This window comes from Gorilla gorilla, chromosome 7 (genome assembly GCF_029281585.2).
Source record: "Gorilla gorilla gorilla isolate KB3781 chromosome 7, NHGRI_mGorGor1-v2.1_pri, whole genome shotgun sequence".
In the NCBI taxonomy this organism is placed as follows: domain Eukaryota; kingdom Metazoa; phylum Chordata; class Mammalia; order Primates; family Hominidae; genus Gorilla; species Gorilla gorilla.
Window position 1 is genome coordinate 105,666,178 of NC_073231.2, and position 22,813 is coordinate 105,688,990.

The following is a 22,813-nucleotide window of genomic DNA, read 5'->3' on the forward strand; positions in this document are numbered from 1 at the left end:
AAATCACTGGGAAGCAAAGGGAGCTGTGTCCTCTGATGAAAGGAAGGAGCAGTCCTTCTGGAGGAGGGAGTTTGTCTTCCAGGAACCTTCCTCAGCCATTGGTCTGTGAATTTCAAAGCTGACCTAAACAAGCAAAATCAAAACACCATAAAATGCCCATTATGCTGCAAGGAAGAAAACTCCTTTAACTTTTTTCAGTCAAGCCCTCTGCTTCTGTTGTATAAATAAGATAGTCTCGTGTTGTAGAATTTTGAAATGGATTGCATGAGGAAATATGCACATAGGAGTTGTATGCTCTCACAGAGTATTCTTTGGACCAACAGTTATTGAGAAGACCTGCTAACATGTAGGCTGCAGAATACCGATTGTGAAGTTGCTGTGGGCTTTCTGTGGTTGAATCCCTGGCTCACACCTGGTCAGAAGACATCTCATGGTTATTCAACCAGAGACCTGAAGGTGGCACCTGGTGCTCATACCCATGATTTGATAGTTGGTGGTAGCCTGACTTTAGGACAAAAACAGTCTTTAGGTGCTCAATAAATAAAGTCATAAAAGTAAGTTTACACCAATAATTTTAAGTCATAATTTTGATCCTACCAGGAAAATAGTTCAGACTCCTGTCATAGTGTATAGGATTTTAAGTTCTGATACTCAGAAACCACTTTTGTCAGAATTAGGCAACATTATTTTGAAAAAGTCAAAATAAGGAACAAAGAAAACATAGTAGTTACCACTTAACTACCAACAACATTGAGAAGGCTGCTTCATTCATTCAGTCAACAAATACTGAGTTTCTAATGTATGCCAGACATTACAACTTGGTACTGGCACCATGTAAAATATACTGAACAAAAATGTAGCACAGCCCCTGCCCTCAAGTTTACCTGTGGAGGAGATAGATAATAAGCAAGTAATTGCACGGGTAGTTGTATTATAAGCACTACAAAGAGCTATGCAGGAAAGGTACAGTTGTGCTATGTGGGTGTACAGCAGACAAGTTTGAGAGGTCAAGGAGGGTGTCTCTTACTGAGAGACCTTGCCTCTGTGCCTTCAAGGTGAACAGGCACTCCCTAGGCAAGAGAGTAGGGAACCTTTCCAGGTAGAAAGAGCAATGTGTTTGAAGCTTCAGTGTTCAGAGGGCACGTGGTCCTTTCAGGGAACTAAATGCCAGTGCGGCTGTAGCGCCAGATGACAGAGGGTCGGAGAGAGGGCTGGTGAGGCGATGAGAGACCAAACCTGGCAAGGCCCCGTAGGTCCTATCAAGGATTTTGGTTTTTATCTTAAGAGTCATGGGAAGTCATTGCATTGTTTATGAAAAGTACTTGCTGAGCCATTGAACTGCAAAGAATGAGTAGTTTGAACCTCAGAAAGTGAATTAAAATGACCCCTTTGCAGGTAAATTCCCTTCTGAAAAGATCCAGTAAATGCTCATGATCTTTGACTCTTAGCAGACATTCGTAGTCGGGTCAGTGTCACTGCTGTTTCTTCGCAAATGGATCGTTTTGTGGGGAGGAGAGAATGACAGTCCTTCATGTTTCTACAGCTCTGTGCCATTTACCAAGTGTTTTCACAGGCACAGTCTCCATTCTTTTATTCATTTGTTCAAACTTTTACTGAGGACCTATCAGGTGCCAAACCCTTTGCCCTAAATAAGGCACAATTCCTGCCTTCAAAGACTTGAATAACCAATAAATGCAGTAAAGGGAAGATAAAGCCTTTGATCACTGCAAAAATTCTAAGGGCAATAATTTTTATGTCTATTTACTGATGAGAGATTTGAGGCTTAAAGAGTAATCAGCTAGGTGACTTGCAACTAAGCAGGAGCAAGCTGGAGCCTAAATCTGTTCCCATGTGGTCTAGTCCTGTTTTTCCTACACCAGGCTCAGGCCACTGTCTGTCCTCTGAGGTCTTGCCTTGGCTACAAATAGTAGCTGCCTGAAAGTTCGTCAAAGCACAGGTTAGAAGAGATTTTCTGATCTCCGCATTCACCTAATGCAAGAATCCCTTCCATGACATCTCACCCCAGAAGGCTCCCAGTGTAATAGTCATTACTTATCCAGTGGTGGCTATGAGAAATTTTCTTCTTGTATCAATCTGAAAACTATTACTCTGTAGCACCCATTCATTCATCTTTGTTTTGCCCTCTGGGACATCGCAGATTGTTTATTTCCCCTCAAATACAGCAACGCTACAATTATTTGAAGGCAGCTCCAACATCTTTCCTAAGTGTTCCCTTATCCAGGCCAAACATTTCTGGTTCCTTGAATCATTCCTTCAGTAAATGCAATTTCCACACCCATCACCACAGTTACCCTTGTGTGAACACTCTAGCGTGTTATGTTCCCTTTTAAAAATCTGGCAGCCGGAATTACACACAGTATTCCAAATATGGTCTAACCAGCTATTAACTCCCTATGCTTCCATTAATAAAGTAAAAGATTGAGTTAGCTTTTTATTAATGAGTTCAGACTGTTTGTTATTACTGAACTTGTGGTCAACCACATCCCCCAGGTCTTTATCATATGACTTGCTATACAGTTGACTTTTTGAACCCAAAGACAGGACTTTACATTTATCCCAAATAAATTAAGTCTTGTTGATATTGGCCTAGTCCAGCTTGTTGAAATCACTTTTTAAAAAATTGTGATGCTGTCATCTAACATATTAAGTATCCCTGGTAGCTTTATGTCATCCATAGATGTGGTGAGCGTGCATTCTACATGTTCATCCAGGTCATTAATAAATATGTTGAACAGGACAAGTTCATGGTTGACATACTGCAGTGAATCATTAGGCACTTCCCGAATGCATGGGGTCAATCAGCCAGACTCCACTCTCATCTAGCCCATGTTTCTTAAATAAGAAAATGCATCTAAAATCACTTTTAAACTATACAGTATAAGATATTATCTACAAGAATATCAGAACATACTTTGTTAAGTGCCTTGATGAACCAGGACTCAAATGTGTAATCTGTCCATTTGGTGCAGATCACACAGAGGTAACCTTGAACACTAAAGCTTAAAGCAGCAGGTAGTAATTTTCAGAGTTATGTCTACCCTCCAATTCACGAATTTTTATAAAGAAAAAAAGTCAATGCAGGTGAATGTCTGATTTATAAAATGTGTAATGCAGGTATTTTGACTTCTTGCTTACTTCGCTCACCTTCCCAGTACTCCAGGGCACAGTCGAACAGATACCAGCAAGTTGGCACTGACTTCTGAATGTCTGCTAGGTACCCTGGTCTGGAGTCTCCTCTGTGTTTACAGTTTGTTCTGGCTGAGTCACAGCTGTTTCCAAAGATACTCAGGAGTAGTGATTTCCCTAAGATGTTTTTCAAGAAGTATACAGTAGGAAAAATTACATCCAGAATATCCACTGTTTTCTTTTCATCTCTGTCCAATCCTTCCTACCTTGATCAACTTAGAAATTCATCTTCCTTTCTTCTCTTGGATATCTAATTCACCTCATAGCTTTAGCTACTGCCTGTCACCCAGTCACTCCCAGAAATTGATCTCCGGCCCCCATATTACTCCCAGTGTACAAATCTGTGTTTCTGCCTACCCACTAGACATCTCAGCCTGAAAATCCTACAAGCATCTGAAATCAACACATCTGAAACCAAGATGATCATTTTTCTTACCCCAAGCCAGCTTCTTCTAGAGTCTCTGCATCAGTTAATGTCATCACTGTTTTCCCAGTACAAAAACCATAAATAAAATGGATTCAGATAATATTGAATGCTTGTTTTATCTCAAGCTCTCTAAAGGTATAGTCATTAGTCCCTGTCACATCCTTTAAAAGTAGATGCTACCCAAAGCTCTGAGAGGTGAACTTGCTCAGGATAAATGGTCCTGGGATTCAAACCCGGGACTGTGTGGTTTCCCAGCCTACCTTCTGCCTACTGCTTCTCAGTGTCTTCCTTTCTCTCTGATCCTCCACACATCCAGTAGGCCACCAGCTTCTATCAGAAATACCTCAGAAACGTCTCTGGAATCTGCCCCTTTCTTCTGTGACTGGGGTCTGCTTCAGGCCTTTGGTTCATCATCTCTCTCCCAGATTTTAGCAATAGCGCCTTAATAGGTCTCTCCATTGTCAGCCTCTCCAACCTCAAGTCTCTCTCCGTAACTAACCCCCAAATGATTCCTAAGACACAGACTCCAGCCCAGAGAAGAGAACCCAGTCCACCAGGTTGCTTAAAACAGACCTCCACCTGAGACCAAGCAGGCCCCGTCTCACTCCCGTTCCCCCTCTACAGGCCGGGGCTCAATCACCTCTTCCCGCCTTTCAAAGTCTAAGTCTATAATTCTTCCATAGCATGGTTTCCTAGTTAAGATACTCTTTTACAAACCACATATATAGAGATATCAGTAGCACATTTTAAATTTATTCCTTCCCAAAATGGGAGATGATATTTTTTGTAAGAAATGACTTTTAGCCCAAAGTCAGCTGCACAAATAAAATGCCTAAGTAGCATATTTTCAGATCAGTTTAGACATATCAACTTGCAGCAAAAGATGAGTGTGATACTACCTGCAACTTAAATGTTCAAAAGTAGGGAGACTAGGTGCAATGGCTTATGCCTATAATCCCAACAATTCAGGAGGCCGAGGCAGGAGCATCACGTGGGGCCAGGAGTTTGAGACCAGTCTGGGAAACATAGCAAGAACCCCTGTCTCTACAGAAATTAAAAAAAAAAAATCACCAAGCGTGGTGGTGCACACCTCTATTCCCAACTACTCAGGATGCTAAGGTGGGAGGATCACTTGAGCCCAGAAGTTGGAGACTGCGGTGAGCTATGATCACGCCACAGCATTCTGGCCTGGTTAACAGAGCAAAACCCGTCTCTATTTTTAAAAAAAACAAAAAACTTCCCACTATTTTCTTTGTCACCTTGTAATTAATTTACTTAGTAAAATTGTTATAATTCTAAAAAATTTGTTACATATAAATAATCATTCAAATAAAGATAACTGAGTACATAGAAAAGCACAAGTTATATTAAAATGCTTCTTGTTAGTAATTGTGGTAGAAGATATTGTACTAAGTAGAAACCAGTATCCAGGCCTCAAATGGTTTTCTTAGACCTAACATATGTATGATGGGGCTGAGCACAGATACTTATGCCTGTAATCCCAGCACTTTCGGAGATTAAGACAGGCAGATTGCTTGAGCCCAGGAGTTTGAGACCAGCACGGGCAACATGGCAAAATTCTGTTGCTACAAAAAATACAAAACTTAGCTGGACATGGTGGCAAACGCCTGTAATCCCAGCTACTCAGGAGGCTGAGGTGGGAGGATCACCTGAGCCCAGGGAGGCGGAGGTTGCAGTGAGCCATGATCGTGCCACTTCACTCCATCCTGGGTAACAGAGTGAGACTGAGACCCTCTCTCAAAAAATAAATATGATAGTGTCTTGCTGACTGAAGTGCTCTAACACAGATTCAAATGGCAAAACGGTGAGTCTCTTAGTATATGTCACCTAGAGCCTTCCATGCCACCCCACCTCACCCTACTAGTGAAGAAAGTAAAACGAACCAAATGATGGTATTGATCAGGACTGGCCGGGTTATTCTGTGATAACAAACAGCTGAAAAAAATCCCCTTGGCCATCAGTCATTTATTATTTTTTTCCCCACACACAGAACAAATCTTCCCCGCAAGGTTGGAAGCAGTCACTCCATCACCCTTGAAGTCCAGCACTTCTAAGCGATGCTCAGTCTGGATGTGACGCCCTTTGATCTGGAGACCTATGGACTTAGCTCCCCCTTTCCCTGCCGTTTTATAGGACAGGGTAACAGTAATAACCCCTCCACTGTGGAAGGGGGAAGAATGAGAGACATACGGCAGTCTCTTGCCTATGGCAGTTCTGAATGTTTTCTGGGCACATATTGTGGGGTCTATACCCTGGAAGCAAGAAATCAGCTTTCACTGAGCACTGTTTCTAATCCTGAAGGAGCTCTTACCATTGTCCTTCAGGTTCCTGGCTCCACCTTCTGGGAGATCTTCCTTGGACACTTGAAGTTTGTATTGCATCTCACATAATCACAGTCTCTTTTACTCGAGGTTTGTAAGTATATAGGGCAGTGGTAATTTCTCAACTCAGTAGACTTCTTACCTATTTGGTTCCAGAAAATTCCCTGTGCCAGGAGCCATATTCATGGTCCTTAAGACACATTTCTGGCCGGGCGCGGTGGCTCACGCCTGTAATCCCAGCACTTTGGGAGGCCGAGGCGGGCGGATCACGAGGTCAGGAGATGGAGACCATCCTGGCTAACACGGTGAAACCCCGTCTCTACTAAAAATACAAAAAAAAAAATTAGCCGGGCGTGGTAGTGGGCGCCTGTAGTCCCAGCTACTCGGGAGGCTGAGGCAGGAGAATGGCGTGAACCCGGGAGGTGGAACTTGCAGTGAGCCGAGATCGCGCCACTGCACTCCAGCCTGGGCGACAAAGCAAGACTCCGTCTCAAAAAAAAAAAAAAAGACACATTTCTTTGCTTACTTGCTTCCTTCCTCTCTGGATTTAAGAGAGCTTCTACAGGAAAGTTATACCCTTGATTTACATTTTTTTCCAAGTCAATATAACAGTTAAGTTTTAACAGTGAGTGTGTTGCCTATAGTCAGTCTTAAGGCTGAGTGTTAATCTGCCTTCGTGTTCAGAGGCTTTCTAAGTTTAGACCTTGCTATTTGAGGCTTTATCTTAGTCTGTTCAGGCTGCTATATCAAAATACCTCAGACTGGTAGCTTATAAACAGCAGAAACTTATTGTCACAGTTCTGGACTCTAGGAAGTCCAACATCAGGGTACTGGCAGATTCGGTATCTGGTGAGGACCCACTTCCTAGTTCATGGATGACCATCTTTTCACTGTAACCTCACATGATGGAAGGGATGAGGGGCTTTCTCAGGCTTTTTTTTTTTTTTTTTTTTTTTGAGACGGAGTTTCACTCTTGTTGCCCAGGCTGGATGGAGTGCAGTGGCCCGGTCTCGGCTCACTGCAACCTCCGCCTCCCGGGTTCAAGCGATTCTCCTGCCTCAGCCTCCCGAGTAGCTGGGATTACAGGCACCCACCACCATGCCCAGCTAATTTTTGTATTTTTAGGAAAGACGAGGTTTTACCATGTGTCAGTCAGGCTGGTCCCGAACTCCTGATCTCAGGCAATCCGCCCGCCTCAGCCTCCCGAAGTGCTAAGATTACAGGCGTGAGCTACCGCCCCCGGCTTCAGGCTTCTTTTATAAGGACACTGATTGCATCCCAAAGGCCCTGCCTTCTAATATCATCACATTGGGGGGCTAGAATTTCAGTGTATGAGTTTTGGGGGAACACAAACATTCAGACCATAGCAGGTTTAAAATTATTTCTAACTTTGCAAGGTTCTACATTTCTGGAATCTCTCTATTATCTTCCATTTTTATTTGCAACCTGGCCAATTCTTTCCTGAGCTCATCTCTTCATAAAACAAAACGTAATGTCCCAGACACAGGCAACAGCAGCCAACATAACACCACTGATGTTTGGTTTTCAGACCTCATCTTCTAGAGCTACAGATTTATGAAGTTTATGATCTACCTCTCAAGTCATCTCAAGCAACAGTTTTACTGAATATCTTACCACTTCAAAACATATATGCCCATTTTTATAGCTTTCAATATCAATTTCTACTGTCTGACCATTAAGCCAGGGTCTCCTGTTGTAGGATTTTGCTAGAACACTACTTCTATCAACAATATCTATATTAGTAGTATAAGCTCAGTTATGCTGCCTATCATAAGCCTAGAACTTACCTCTTGTTCATGCTGAATGCCTAGTGTGTGTCCTCAGGGGGTTTTGTTCTACATGGTCACTCAGGGACCCAGGTTGAGGGAAAGTCCATCATCTCGTATCTTCCCCCTTGTAACTAACCACCCGAAAACCTACTGGCTTAAAAGAAGAATGATTAACAACTTCTCATGATTCTGAGGAAGTGGCCAAGTGACTTTTCTGCAGGATGAGCCTGGGATCACTCGTGCATCTGCATTCACCTAGAGACTTGGCTGAGGTATGGGTTCAGCTGGGAAGTCTGGGTGTCTCTCTCACCATTCTGTCTGTCCTCCTTAAGGAGGCTAGCCCAGGGTGGCAAGCAGGAAAACCCCAATAAGCAAGCTGTATCAAGCTTCTTACTTGCTGATGTCATGTTAGCTGAAGAAAGTCGCATAGCCACGCCCAATGTCAGTATGGGAAGGTACTACACAAGGGCATGGATACTGGGATGTACAATTCATTGTGCAACAGTCTTCCACAGCTATCTAGAGCAGGAGTCAACAAATTTTTTTTAAGGTCTGGATTGTAAATATTTTAGGTTTTGCAGGCCTTATGTTTTCCCGACTTCTCAATAGATGGAGAGATATGTAAGTAAATAAGCATGTTCCAATAAAGCCTTATTCACAATAGCAGGCAGTGGACCAGATTTGGCCCACCACTGAGCTGTGGAACATAAAGCCTTTATTTATTCTCTAGAAGGAATACATGTCAATTCTGCCTTTAGCCCATTGGCCAAAACTAGTCACAAGACCATATCTAACTGCAGGGGTGGCGGGGAGTATAATTCTGCTCTATTCCCAGAAGGAGAGAAGAGCTAGACATGGGTGGACACTAGAAGTCAATACAGCAGAAGCCACATTGAGATGTATTTTCAGATCATCAGCTTTATCTTTATTGAGTACCCGGCACTGGTTGTAAGTACTGAAGAAAACACACACAAAACCAGTGCCCTCATGGAACTTACACAGAGTCCGTGATGGTGAATACACTGAGAGGGAGACGCATTTTATACACCTCTGGTCTGGAATTGTTAGTTGTCATCTCATTGTTTGTGTACTTGGCTTTTTCGCCAACTAGGCTGTGAGCAATGCGAGGGTAGGATTGCATCTTCTCTGTGCCTGATGCAGTGACTAATTCTTTGTAGGCACTCTTTAAGTGTTTGTCAAGTAATTGATTGTTCAAACCATTAGACCAAGATAAGGATTTACTTTGGACTTGTGGGGAACCTGGATATAGATACCTAATTCCTGTATCACTCAGGTAGCTAACTATCTAACCCCTAGAGCTGCCATCATGCAAAAGGCTACAAGGTGTGAGTTGTTTCTCTAAATGTGAAAAGACAAGGATAGACTAAAGTCTGTGTTTCTTCCATTCATAGCAGTGAGTGAAAGGGACAGCAAGCAAAAATTTCCCTCCAGAGTCTAGGTTTTTTGCCAGAAGAAGTACCATGAAAGTTCAGGTTAATTTGCTTGCCTTCAGAAGGCCCTTGGGGTATTTAACAGAAACCATCACCTTACCTTAGGTTTATTATCTTAGAAAGTGTAAGTATCCTCATTTCATAATGCCTGAAAATCACTTCGAGAAAGAGCAGAACAGTAAATATTTCTCTATTCGCATCCCCTCCCTCTCTCCTCTAAGGGGTCCTGAAGTTATGGACGGTGACTTAGGAAAAGGAATATGAGATGGGAGCATGGGACTTAAAAAGGTTTCTACTGAATGGATAATTTCATATCTTTCAACCTAGTAAAGAAAAGCAATTGATTTACCTTATGTATCATACAAAGGGATGGTGTTTATAGATAGGAATATTTCTTAAAGAATATCTCTTGTTTTAGATTCATGAGCTGAGCCATTTTTAAGCCATTAACTTTGTTTTATTCTCAAATTTTATTGTAAGTTTAATTTTTACCTTGGAACAAATAGGGCAAATTCAGAATACAAGTCTTTTGAAAAAGATATTTTTGCAAAACAGTCCATTTGGGAAACGTGTTCATAGAGAATACAGATACAACAAATGGACTCCATTTCTGCTGTCAAGAGGTTTACAGTCTAATAATTGGGTCAGACACATAAGTAACTGTAGTACAGACAATAATATTTTTGATCAAATAGAAATATGGTTAAAATTGTTTTAGAATGTAGAAGTAGGTGTCAGTCCAGAAGGGAACAGAAAAATTAAAGAATGGCTCTATGGAGTAAGCTATCCTTTAAGCTGTATGCACCAGGACATACAGGCTTTTGAAAGGACTTATATGGAGAAAAGTATATTCTAGGCGTGGTGAGTAGTGAGTGGCAGGCAAGGGCCTCAGCTGAAGCAGAGGCTGTAAAATGAAAAAGAAGGCAGCAGTGGAAGAACCAGGAAGAGCTGGAGGGGCTGGGCTGCAGCAAGGAGCAGAGGGAGAAGGCAGAGATGACATCCAGGTAACCTACATGCTGAAGATGGTCATAAATTCTGAATTTCTGAAGTCCATGAGAAAGCCATTGCATGAGAAAGAAGACCAGTGACCTTGAAGTTGCTTTCAAATAACTCTCTGGCTTTCTCCTGTGGTTCTGTGTACACTCTGGTGCTTCTTCGTGTGATCAAAATTAGAATATACTCATCGTTGGTCAAGCAAGAGGCCACCTTTGTTCTGTCATCCAGGAATTTTCAGTATGTCTGATTTTATTTGCTGCCCTAATAATAACATAGGGCCCAGACTTGGACTGAATTGATACTGCAAATCATCAGAACCAGCCTTCCCACGCATAAGGAGGTTTTTGCCCCTACCCTCAGGTAATCCTGGCTGTGAACATGATGTTCTTGGAGTTGTTTTTTAAATAGCCCTGTTCTGTTTTCAAATATTTACCCATTTAAGCAACTCACTATTTAATACTGAAAGGGTGTTTGTTCCACTATCTGGCACCTGGATCCTGAGGTAGAGCTTTTTTCTAGGTCTTAGTCCATATTCTCATGGTAGAAAAATTAATTTTTTACTCCGAGCAAATTAACTTATATCTAACATTCTTGTTACGAGTTACCTGAAAGACCCTGGAGGGGTTGTGATATGCTCCTAGGTGGGTTTTGAGGTATGTTTTTGTGTCCCTAGCCCAGAAGGACACCCCTATAGAAGTAAGTCAACACCCAAGAGCCTGAAAGTTGTTTGCACATTGCACTTCAAGTCCCAAGTTTTAGTTTTTTTTCCACAAAGATCCATATGCACACATATAGCGGGCCCCATGTCTGAACTCCAGCCCACACAGAATTATTTGCCAGTTCCAAAGAAGCAGAGAATGAAGACACTCATGCCCCATCATCCATCATTTTTTTCTATGAACCTTACAGCTGAATATCGAAAAATCTGGTTTTGATCTTTTGGGTATTTTTTTTCATTTCAAGTCAACGGAATAGCCCGTACACATGGATATAAAGAAATATAACCAGGAATTGTTTGTGGTATTGAATCAGAACTGGAGACATTTGAAGTCAAGCCACTTCAATAGTGTTTCTTATTTCTTTTTAATCAGATTTTGAATATTCTTTCTGCAGGTTGTGTTCCTGACTGGCTTTGGCTATGTGTATGTGGACGTTGTACATCAGTGTGGCACAATCTTCATCACTGTGGCCCCAGAAGGAAAAGCAGGACCTATTTTAACCAATACCAACAGGTAGGTTTAATTATTTTCCCAGTAACAACATAGTAAGTGTTACTGTTATAAAGTTGTAAACTTAGTATTTATCTTTGTCATCTCCACATAATGTATTAAAGCTTTTGGTTAATTATCATGTAATCCATAAAAAATATGGTTATTAGCACTAAATCATCCCTTCAATAGGTAGCAATAAACCATCTTTCCTAGATACCACTTGCACTCCTTCTGTGGTAGGGTTAACAAACTGATTTACAAACTATGCATCTTGGAATCATACCACTATTATTAGCATGAAATGCACATTAATACCTCTGTGTCTGCATGACAGTGTAGTAATTAATAATAAAACTTAGCAATTAGAGCTACATCAAATATAAATACGCCTCTTAGAGCCATATTTTCCACCCCCCACTTTGACCTGAATGTTGCCATCAGGTTTTAAAAACATGAAATAGACAAAGAGTTAATATCCTTAATTTAAAAGAATTCACATAATTCGATAGGAATAATATAAAGATGGCCTTACAGAAACAAAAATAGGGGCAATAAGCATGAACAGAAAATTCTAAGAAGAGGAAATATAAGTAATCAAAGAAATGCTAATTTATCAAATTAACAATGATGTTGTATCATATACAGTCCTGGTGAAAGTATAAATTGGTACTATTTCCAATTTGTAAGCACTTTGGTAATACATATTAAGAGCTTTAAAATCCTTTTGGCTTAGAAATTCCACTTTTAAGTGTGTTGAGAGTTTCAGAGTTAAGGAAATGGAGAAGTGGGCAAAGATATACACAGAGAGATGTACACAGTGAGAGATATCACACAGTTAATTACAATGGCAAAATATTCAAAGTAAAAATGCCCATCCACAGGGAAATAGATGATACATAATTGTACTATAAATGTTACAACTGCAAAAAGTAGATCTCAAAGAATTTTAATGGGATAGAAAATGCATATTATATAATAATCTAAAATAAAACAAGTAGAATATAATATTGAATATATATGATCCTAGTTATGTGTTATCTGTACATACATACATAAGTACATATGTACGTACTTATACATACATACATAAGTACACATGTATGTACTTATACATACATACATAAGTACACATGTATGTACTTATACATACATACATAAGTACATATGTATGTACTTATACATACACAGAAAACATTCCTAGAAATAAGACTGAAAAGAAAAAAACTCAAAATTGGTAACAGATGTGGGGTTAATGAGTTATTTAATATGTAATTATTATTTGATTTCTGTATTTTGATTATTTATAATAGCATTTATTTTATGATCAGAAAAAATAATATTAAAATATAAATACCACTAACTTTCATACATTTGTTTAAATCTTTCTTTTAAAAAGTTCATTGCAGCCAGGTGTGGTGGCTCACACCTGTAATCCCAGCACTTTGGGAGGCCGAGGTGGGTGGATCACCTGAGGTCAGGAGTTTGAGATCAGCCTGGCCAACATGGCGAAACCCTGTCTCTACTAACAGTACAAAAATTAGCCAGGCTTGGTGGTAGGCACCTGTAATCCCAGCTATTCAAGAGGCTGAGGCAAGAGAATCGCTTGAACCCGGGAGGCGGAGGTTGTAGTGAGCCAAGATCACGCCACTGCACTCCAGCCTGGGCGACAGAGCGAGACTCCATCTCGGAAAAAAAACAAAACAACACAACAACAAAAAAAGTTTATTGCTTCTCATATATGGTTAAGAACTCATTAATTTGGACTCTGCTAATTTGAATTTATAATATTTCAAACAACGTTGGATAGAATGTTTTCTCTGCCCAAAAGTGTTCATAAAAAATTAATAGCATAACAAAATTGAAGACGAACTTAAAAGTTCGTATAGCACAAAATTTCAGGTTTATTCAACAATTTCAGAAACATTTTATCTAGGGCATAAATGTTAATAACAATAGAAGCAAGCTTTCATGAGAAAGGTACAAGTATTTCTTGGAACTTCATTCATTCATTCAACAAATGTTTTTCAAGGGCTTATTGGATGCCTAGCATGGGATGAGGATACATCCATAAATAAAAAGGCCCAATCCCTGCCCTAGAGAAGATGACTTTCTCCTCATAGGCATGGAATTGGGCAAGGTGATGGGGGGTGTAGAGAGTAAACCTAAAAAGAAAGGAAATGTTATGGTGCAGTAGAAGGTCAGCATTCTACAGGGATGAAAACAGAGCTCAGTAAGAGGGGCTGGAAGTGCCAGGGCCAAGGGACTGGGAAAGTGTAGTTTTAAACAAATTGGTGTAGGTAAGCTGCACTGAGAAGTTGATATTTGGGCGGAGATTGGAAAGCAGTAGGGGGTTAGTAATGTGACTGTCTGAAGGAAGAACTTCCCAGGCAGAGGGCACAGCCAGTTCAAAGGCCTGCAACAACGTGCCTGGCATCAAGGAGGAGCAGGGAAGAGGCTGTTGTGGGCCCAGTGGAGGGGGTGGAAGTGGAAGTAGCAGTGCATGAGGTCCAGGAGGTAAGAGCTAGAAGGAGGGAGACCTCATGGGCCATTGAAGGGCTTAGCTTTAATTCTAAGTGAAATGAGGAACTCATTGGATCATTTTTGAACATAGAAGTGACACACTGTGACTTAAATTTCTAGAAGATCATTGGCCGCTTTGTTGAAGTAGACTGTAGAGAAACAAGGGCACAAGCAAGGAGGGAGACTAGTTAGGAGAGGATTACAGTTGCTCACATTAGAGACACTGATGGCTTAGACTACAGTGGTGTCAGTGGAAGTGGCAGAAACAGTCAGATTCTGGATATATTTCTAAGGAAAAGTCAATGGGATTTTCCCAATACATTGAGTAATGGCTAAGAATAGAGGCATCAAGGATGACACCGAAATTTTTGGTCTGAGCAACTGGTAGGATATGGTTGCCATTAACTAAGATGAAAGAGACTATCTGCAGATTTAGGAGGAAAGATCAAGAGATTGGTTATAGACATGATAAACTGAGATGTCATTTAGACATCTAAGTGACTGTGTGGATAGGTAGTTTGATACACAAGATTGGAGTTCAGTGGGGAGCTCCAGGATAAGTATATACTTTGGAAGTCATCAACATATAGATGGTATTTCAGGTCATAAGACTGGATGAGATCCCCAAGGAAGTCAGTGAAGATGGGGGTGAGAAGAGGACCAAGGGCTGAGCCCTAGGCACTTTAAGAGGTCAGGGAGAGGAAGAGGGATCTGCATAGGTAACTGAGGTCAGAGAAGTAGAAGAGCTGAGAGAAGACAGGAAAGAAAAGTATTTCCAGGAGGAGGGAGTTGTCAGCAATGTCATATGTTGTTAGTATGTCGAATAAGCAAAAAACTGAAAGTCCATCATTTGATGTAGCCAAATGGAAGTCACTGATGACCTTGACGAGTTGTTTTATTAGGCTGGGGATGGAGGCACAAAAGGCTGCTTGGAGCAAGCCTTAAAGAGCAGGGAAGGAGAGGAGGTGGAGACAGTGTGTATAGAACACACTTTAGAGTTTCTGTGTAGAGAGGATCAGAAAAATGAGTGGTAGCTAAGGGAGAGAGTGGAGTCATGAGGGATTTTTTGAGCTGAGAGATGACAGCATGTTTACAAGCTGCTAGTAATGAAGAAAAAGATGATGGAGGAAAGGGGTGTGAGTTGCTGGAGGGATGTCTTTGAGTAGGTGAGAGCAGAGTGACTTGGTGCACTTTGGAGAGGGGTTCACCTGAGACAGAAGCAAGGGTGGTTCCGCCCCAGAAATGGAGATGGAGAAGAGCCGAGCATGGACTCAGGCACGGTTGATGGGCAGTTGTGGCAGGAATTCCTGCTAAGTTTTCTTCTGCTTACATCACTTTTTCAATTTAGGGAGTCTCAGTTACTTTATTATCTCTTTCTGTCTTGTGATCATCATGATAGAGAATTAGTACACAAAGACTAGAGGGATTTTGGAGTAAAAATCTGGTGTTGATAAGGGAAACATAAGGAAACATGACAAGAGCTTGTAATAGTCCCATTGGGAACATTTCCCAATACTGTTGGAGTGTGACTGACTCCGTCCAGACACAATGTTCTGAAAGTTGAGTTCTTATTTGTTTCTTATGAGAATCTGATGTCCCATCAGGAGGTATTTAATAGGGTACTGTCAATAAAAAAGAAAGAAGAAAGAAAGGAAAGGTGAACGTGGGGACTAATGTTCTTGTCCCTTTCTCCTCTAGAGCCCCAGAGAAGACTGTTACATTTAAAATGTTCATCACTCAGTTAAGCCTGGCAGTGTTTGATGACCTCACCCACCACAAAGCATCAGCTGAGCTTCTGAGACTCACACTGGACAACATTTTTCTCTGTGTGGCCCCGGGAGCTGGTCCCCTCCCTGGGGAAGAGCCTGTGGCTGCGTTGTTTGAACTTTACTGTGTGGAGATCTGCTGTGGGGACCTGCAGCTAGACAACCAGCTTTATAACAAGTCCAATTTCCACTTTGCTGTCTTAGTCTGCCAGGGAGAAAAAGCAGAACCCATTCAGTGTTCCAAAATGCAGAGTCTCCTCATATCCAACAAAGAGTTGGAAGAATACAAGGAAAAATGTTTTATCAAACTTTGCATCACCTTAAATGAAGGCAAGAGTATCCTCTGTGATATTAATGAGTTCAGCTTTGAATTAAAACCTGCTCGGTTATACGTGGAAGACACATTTGTATACTACATCAAGACTTTGTTTGACACCTACCTTCCTAACAGGTTGGCTGGTCACTCCACACACCTCTCCGGGGCTAAACAGGTGTTGCCCATGCAGGTCACACAGCATGCCAGGGCCTTGGTGAATCCTGTGAAGTTACGGAAACTGGTGATCCAGCCAGTAAATTTGCTCGTCAGCATCCACGCTTCCCTCAAGCTGTACATAGCCTCAGACCACACTCCTCTCTCCTTCTCGGTGTTTGAAAGAGGACCCATCTTCACCACTGCGAGGCAGCTTGTGCATGCCCTGGCAATGCACTATGCCGCTGGGGCCCTTTTTAGAGCAGGTAAGAACACAAGCTGAGGGTCTGTGCTGAGCTAGAGCCTGGGTAGAAATGACACGCTTGGGGGTAGCACCTCATTTCAAGACCTAAAGAAGCAATTGGCAAGAGGTGACACACCTGAGCTCTGCAGTTACACAGAACTGGATCTAAATCTAGAGCCTGCCACTTTTAGCTGTAAGACTTTGGGCAAGTTATTGAACCTTCCTGAGTCTCCATTTCCTCATCGATAAAATGGCTTTGAAGATTTCTGAGAGGATCAGATGAAAGTACGTGAGGTACCCAGCATTTTGCTTGCCACTTAATAAACATTCAAGCAGTAGTAGCTGTTCTGTAACTTAGAATTTTAGTTCAGTTTAGCACACACTTTCTTTTAGCAACTTGCAGGCACAGAGCCCTTTCTTAGCACACTAGAGCAACTAGGAAAACTAGCCCAGGTCTTCAGTCCCTCGGCCTAAAAGGAGTCCAGTTCTCGTTTATTAGTTTTCTTCATTGCTATTTATGAATAGCGGTAGGTGAGAAATTCAGAGGATTTGTGTGCTTGTAAGATGCACATTGAGCCCTCTATCTACCCAGTGCTGCACTGCCTGTCTAGATAGCTGGCAAAGGGAAGGCTGTGAGTGTGTCAGCCTCTCCACAGACCTGAGCTCAAAGAGAAGGAATGGCCCATCCACTCTCTGGGGCCAGGCAGGTGGCCTCTTGCAGGCTGAGGGCTGCTGTTTCTCAGGGACTCAGTGGGAAAAGTAAGGATTCCCTTTTCAGTCTGGCTGGAAAAGTCTGCAGGGCGTGGCTTGAACATGCATACAAAATTTTGTAGAGGGACTACTGTGTACTAGCGACTGGTGGGTAGCAGGCGCAGTGGCTCACACTTGTAATCCCAGCACTTTGGGAGGCTGAGGTGGGAGGATCACTTGAGCATGGGAGTTCAAGACCAGCTTGGCCAACTGGTGAAACCTTGTCTCTACAAAGAATTAAAGTTTAAAAAATTACCCAGGTGTGGTGTCGTGCACCTGTAGTCCCAGCTACTACTGAGGCTGAGGTGGGAGGATTGCTCGAGCCCAGGACTTTGAGGCTACGGTGAGCTATGATCACATCACTACATTCCAGCCGGGGTGACAGAGCAAGACCTTGTCCCAAAAAATAAGATTGAGTGGTGGGAACCATGTGGTCTCAGGGTACGTTATGGTAATCGGCATCACAGTGTGTGTTCTTGAGCCAGGTTCACTCTAAAGCAGTTTTAATTTGATAATTGGGTTCCCAGAAATTCAAGCAAAGAACAGCATCCAGAGTTAGCCTTGTCAGCCCTTTCCAATAAAGAACATGGAAATCTTACTTTCTGAAAGTAACAGAGGAGAGAGCCTTTGTTCTATCCTCTTTGTAAAGTTGTACTTTGTGAATGCGTTCCCATGTAAGATTAAGATTGCAGCAGTAAACGACCTGTGTTATTGCCATATTGGTCAGATTACATTTTCTCCATAATGAAATTCATAGACTTACTAGGGTTATCTAGACTCTTTTATAAAAGATAACAACAAGATCAGGGAGAGGGTCCTGCCAGACCTGTTGTCTTGATAGCTTGCACAACAATGAAGAAAACATTTCCCTCTTGCTAAAAACTCATTTAAAAATAAGCAGTCCACATTTCAAATTTAATAGATGGGTGTATTTATAAACAGTTCCAGAAACTTTCCCTTCAGGCAGCCTTTGCTTTTTCACATAAGAAGCAGGCACGTAGGTTACTGAGCTCCAATCTGAGGCCTGGCAAGGACGAAGGCTCCCATTCAGTCTCTGCGACGCAGCAGTGCAGTAAGCAGCAGGGAAACTCTACCTGTGGCACCAAGTAACGGGCCCTGCAGCCCGTGTGCTAAAAACGAGCTCTCTTTGTTTTGGTTTATATTTTTAATGAGCTTTCACAAGAACATTCGATTTGAATTTTATATAATTCACCCAAAAATCCTCTAAGCTGCCGTTCCAATCTCACTGTATACCAAGATAAGGGATTCTAATATAGAGGGCCAAGTTTTCAGAGCCTGTTGGAAACTCTGTCACTAAAAATCTATGGACAATCTGAAGATCATCTGAAAGAAAGCAGTGATTGAAGGAGTAGGAAATGGGAAGATGCTGGAGGCTCCAGACTCCCAGGTTAGCATCCTTGTCGAGGGAAGGGAGAGAGCTGGCTGCAGGTGGGCAAGTTGCCCACCCACATCTCACTTGAGTCAGAGTGCCCCTGCCTGTCATGGAAAACACCCTGACCTCATTTCTAGGGAAGTTGTGGTATCAACTTGAAGAGGTTTTAAAAATAAAGAAACAGGCCGGGCGCAGTGGCTCACGCCTGTAATCCCAGCACTTTGGGAGGCCGAGGTGGGCGAATTGCCTGTGCTCAGGAGTTCGAGACCAGCCTGGGCAACATGGTGAAACCCTGTCTCTACTAAAATACAAAAAATTAGCCAGGCGTGGGGGCATGCACCTGTAGTCCCAGCTACTTGGGAGGCTGAGGCAGGTGAATTGCTTGAACCTGGGAGGCAGAGGTTGCAGTGAGCCAAGATTGCACCACTGCACTCCAACCTGGACAACAGAGTGAGACTCCATCTCCAAAAACATAAAAAATATTTAAAAATTAAACAACTAAAAATAAAAAAGTATGGGTGGGAGAGGCAGAATAAAAATCAATAGTAATTGGAAATCAGTAACTGACCCTATCTGAAGGAAAGCATGTGGTCTTTATCCTGAGGCCCCTCTCTAACCCAAAGTCTCAGTTTGTTGGGAGCCAGGCAGACTCCCTTCTTCAACACAATTTCCAAACGACTGCGCAAAAGATAGATTTGCTTTTGAAGGGCAATAAAGGAGTACCCTTGGATCTGTCTGCCCTTTTCTGGCCAGCTCAGATGTCACTGAGATGTAGCTCTGGCCTACACATAGCCCTTCTATCAGGCAGTGGCTTCAGGATTCAAGGGTTCCAACCCCACGACAGGGGAGGACCTGCCACTGGCAGGAGCAAGAGCCGAGGCGGATTCCCACTCCCTTTCTACGCCCACGGCACCGACCTGAACAGGCCTGTCGTGGGGGACACTGCTTGGCCATAGCTGCTACTCCTTTCTTTTATACATGGACTCCTTGGAGAGATGGGGAATTAAGATGTTTCTAGACCAACCTTCTGCCGTTAGGTACACCCTTACAGCCATTCAGGGCTAAAGGGAATCTGCTGTTTCTTTACCTCCAGAGAAGGCCCTCCATGGAGGAATATTCCACAGCCTCCCCAGCTCCCTCGCCTACTCTTTGCAGCCTGAGCTCACAGAAGAAAGAGGTGGGTGAGCTTCAGAATTAGGAAAACCTGGGTTGGAAACCCAGCCCACAGGTGGATCATCCAGGGGACTGTGGGCAGTTGGCTTAGTCTCCAAGCCTCAGTCTCCTCCTTTTCCTGCCTGTGAGGCCGTGGAAGCAGTACCACCGTGTTGCATTCACCTCTGCCTCCTGTGCCTGGTCCATTCCCTGACCCAGACAGCAGCTCAGTCACCAGTTAGCCTGCACTGATTTGAAGGGAGAGAATACTTCCCTTGCAGTTACCGTGAGAATTAAATGTGTTGAATGCCTGGCATCCATAGGGCCTATCATTTGTAATCTTTATCTTCCAGAAATTATTCCCTCCTTTGCCCTAAACCCTAGTGTTATCATCCTAACGTTCCAGAGAAGGGAGGAGGGCTCAAAATTTAAGAGCGTCCCTCTCTTCGTGGGCTGGGCATGGGATTCTTCGGGACCTTGGCGTGGCTGTTGTACCCTCACCTTCCCAATCCCCTCAGATCGCTGAGCTGAGGATCTCTGTCACAGGACTGTCCTCCTCTTCAGAGCCTGCTGGTGAAGGAGGGATGGCTCCCACCCAGTCCTGTCCCCACAGCCTTCCCATTACCGGGCTCTGAGCACCAGGCTGGGGAGGTCAGTGGCTTCCCGGAGAAAGCTGTCTTTTCAGACTCCTCCTCTCCTGGGCCCTCACTTGCCCCTCCAATTCTTGGGGCCTACAGCCCCAAATCCCCACCCCAGAGAGCCAGGGTAAGGGCAGTGCCTGCCGGACTCCACGCACAGCCGCGTTCCCATGGGGCAGCAGCGGCTGAGTGGCAGGCCAGCTTCTGGCCAGCCCAAGCTTCAGGAGGAAACCAGATCCAAAGCTGCCCTCCTGGGACATGCACAAGGGAACACTCCCCTCTCACTAACCTCATCAGAATGTCCCTGTCACAGAGTTCAAGACCAGCCTGGCCTACATGGTGAATCCCCATCTCTACTAAAAATACAAAATCAGCCAGGCGTGGTGGCATGTGCCTGTAATCTCAGCTGCTTGGGAGGCTGAGGCAGAAGAATCGCTTGAACCCAGGAGTCAGAGGTTGCAGTGAGCCGAGATTGCACCACTGCACTCCAGCCTGGGTGACAGAGTGAGACTCGATCTCAAAAAAAAAAAAAAATGTCCCTGTCTCTGGTGTTTACATAACCGGAGCTGGGGTTGAAGGGCCCAAGACATTTGTCTGGGTCTAGCTCTGCTCCAAAGGGAAGCACTCAACTCAGTAGGATTGGGAAAGATTAAAAACAACCCCTCCATTCTTGTCAGAAGTTTGCATCCCCTTTGCGACACGCCATTGAGCATCTGGCCGCCCCTGACCAGGCATCTCCTCCTATCCTGGTGCCTCCGCTGTCCCGGGGAGGCTTTAGAGAGAACCTCCCACCTGCAAACACCTGCAACCCAAGAAGGCGCCCTTCCTCAGGTGGTGGCAGAGTGCATCCCCGCCACATGGACCCCCGTTAGCAGGAGTATGGGAGGCTTGGGCAAGGCAGTCATATTAAAGCCATTTGTGGGGCCGTCAGAGGATCACCTTGATTTATAAAGTATGAAAGTTTGCCATTTATGAATTCACAGAGAATGACTTATTTCCCTTATTTTCTTCCAAAGAAACAGATTACTTTCCCAATTCTAGTGTGAAAAATGAATTGCAGGGAAAATGGGTCACTTTTTAACAAATGTTGAAAGTTCTGCATTTGAGGTTTCAATCACCCCTTCCCTCTTGTGCGTTGCAGGCTGGGTAGTTGGGTCTCTGGAGATTCTTGGCAGCCCTGCAAGCCTGGTGAGAAGCATCGGGAACGGGGTCGCCGACTTCTTCAGGCTTCCGTACGAGGGGCTGACCCGGGGCCCTGGAGCCTTCGTGAGTGGTGTCTCCAGAGGGACCACATCGTTTGTAAAGCACATCTCCAAAGGTAGCGGGTTCCGTTCCTTGTAATAATGCCTTCACTCCTTCCCCCCTTTTTTTTTTTAAAGAATGTGCTAAAGTTTTAAATGCATTCAGATTGCCTCTAGCTTTGTTTGGCCTTTTAGCTTGCAGTGAGAGTTTGGGTTTCTAACAAAGCTCATATATAATGTCTTATGTTTTGAACAGATCACTACTTGCCTCTGGTGTGTGAAAATGTTTCAGAAACTTCAGAATTTTAAGCCTCCCATTGGGAAAACAAGGATTGGCTCAACTGTTATTCCATGTGATAAACACAGAAATATTAAAGGTGTTCAGGATTTCTGCTAAACATCAGAAACCCTACACTGTGTTGCCTCATCATATTTTTTTAAATGTAGATACAGTTGTCATAACTTTCTTAAGGATATGGATACATTCTGACATGGAAGCGGATTTGGGGGTGAAACAGCCAACTTTTCTCTAGCACGCCACGTAAACAGTGCCATCTTGTGGCCCAGACAGGTCATCGGGCACGGAGGCCAAAGTGTTTCCCGCAAGGACAGTGTTTTAGTTTTATCTGTGTGTGTGTGCTTGATGTTATTTTGGTCAGGTTGGCAGAGACTTGGGAACTAACAAGGGCCATCTGAGTCCCCTTTTCTTCTCAGCAGGAGGCAAGGAAAACAGGGCAAAGGGCTTCTTCCCGTAAAAGGCATCTGACTATAGGCCATAGGACAGGTTGTGAAAGTCTCTGGAAGGCCTCAAAAGAAGACTTGATCTTGAAATAGGAGAATCCATGATCCATAGAGCGGGTGAGGGACTGTGGGTGGGAGGGCTGGCAAGAGAACAGCCAGAGTCATAAAAACAAATTCCACGGACAATGAAAAGGACACTCCCCCAGGCCTCAAATCATCTGGGAGGACTGGGGGCTGAGCTGCAGAAACTCACCCCATGAGTCACTGGCAGACTGCTCACTCTTGACACTGGAATCTCTGTGGTTCTGTTGTTTTTATGTTAAAATAAGACAACTAACACCTGCTAAATTGAACCTCAGTGGTATTTTCAGCCTACTGACTCACTGAATGTTTTTTACACTTGTTCTTTTCTTCTCTTAGCAAAATCTGTTTGGTTTGTTGGCATCCCTATGTGTGTGCGCACACAGATATTTTT

At 43.3% G+C, this 22,813-nt stretch overlaps 1 protein-coding gene across 12 annotated transcripts in view; it reads left to right on the forward strand.

Annotated features, from left to right (window-relative positions):
• VPS13B (vacuolar protein sorting 13 homolog B) overlaps positions 1-22,813 on the forward strand; it is an 869,944-nt gene that overhangs the window by 830,243 nt on the left and 16,888 nt on the right. For all 12 annotated transcript variants that reach the window (XM_031013639.3, XM_055348088.2, XM_031013638.3 and 9 more), the window contains exons 55-57: positions 11,327-11,445; positions 15,643-16,445; positions 21,498-21,674. In XM_031013639.3, coding sequence (XP_030869499.3) covers positions 11,327-11,445; positions 15,643-16,445; positions 21,498-21,674 — 1,099 coding nt within the window. The remainder of the gene's footprint in view (positions 1-11,326; positions 11,446-15,642; positions 16,446-21,497; positions 21,675-22,813) is intronic.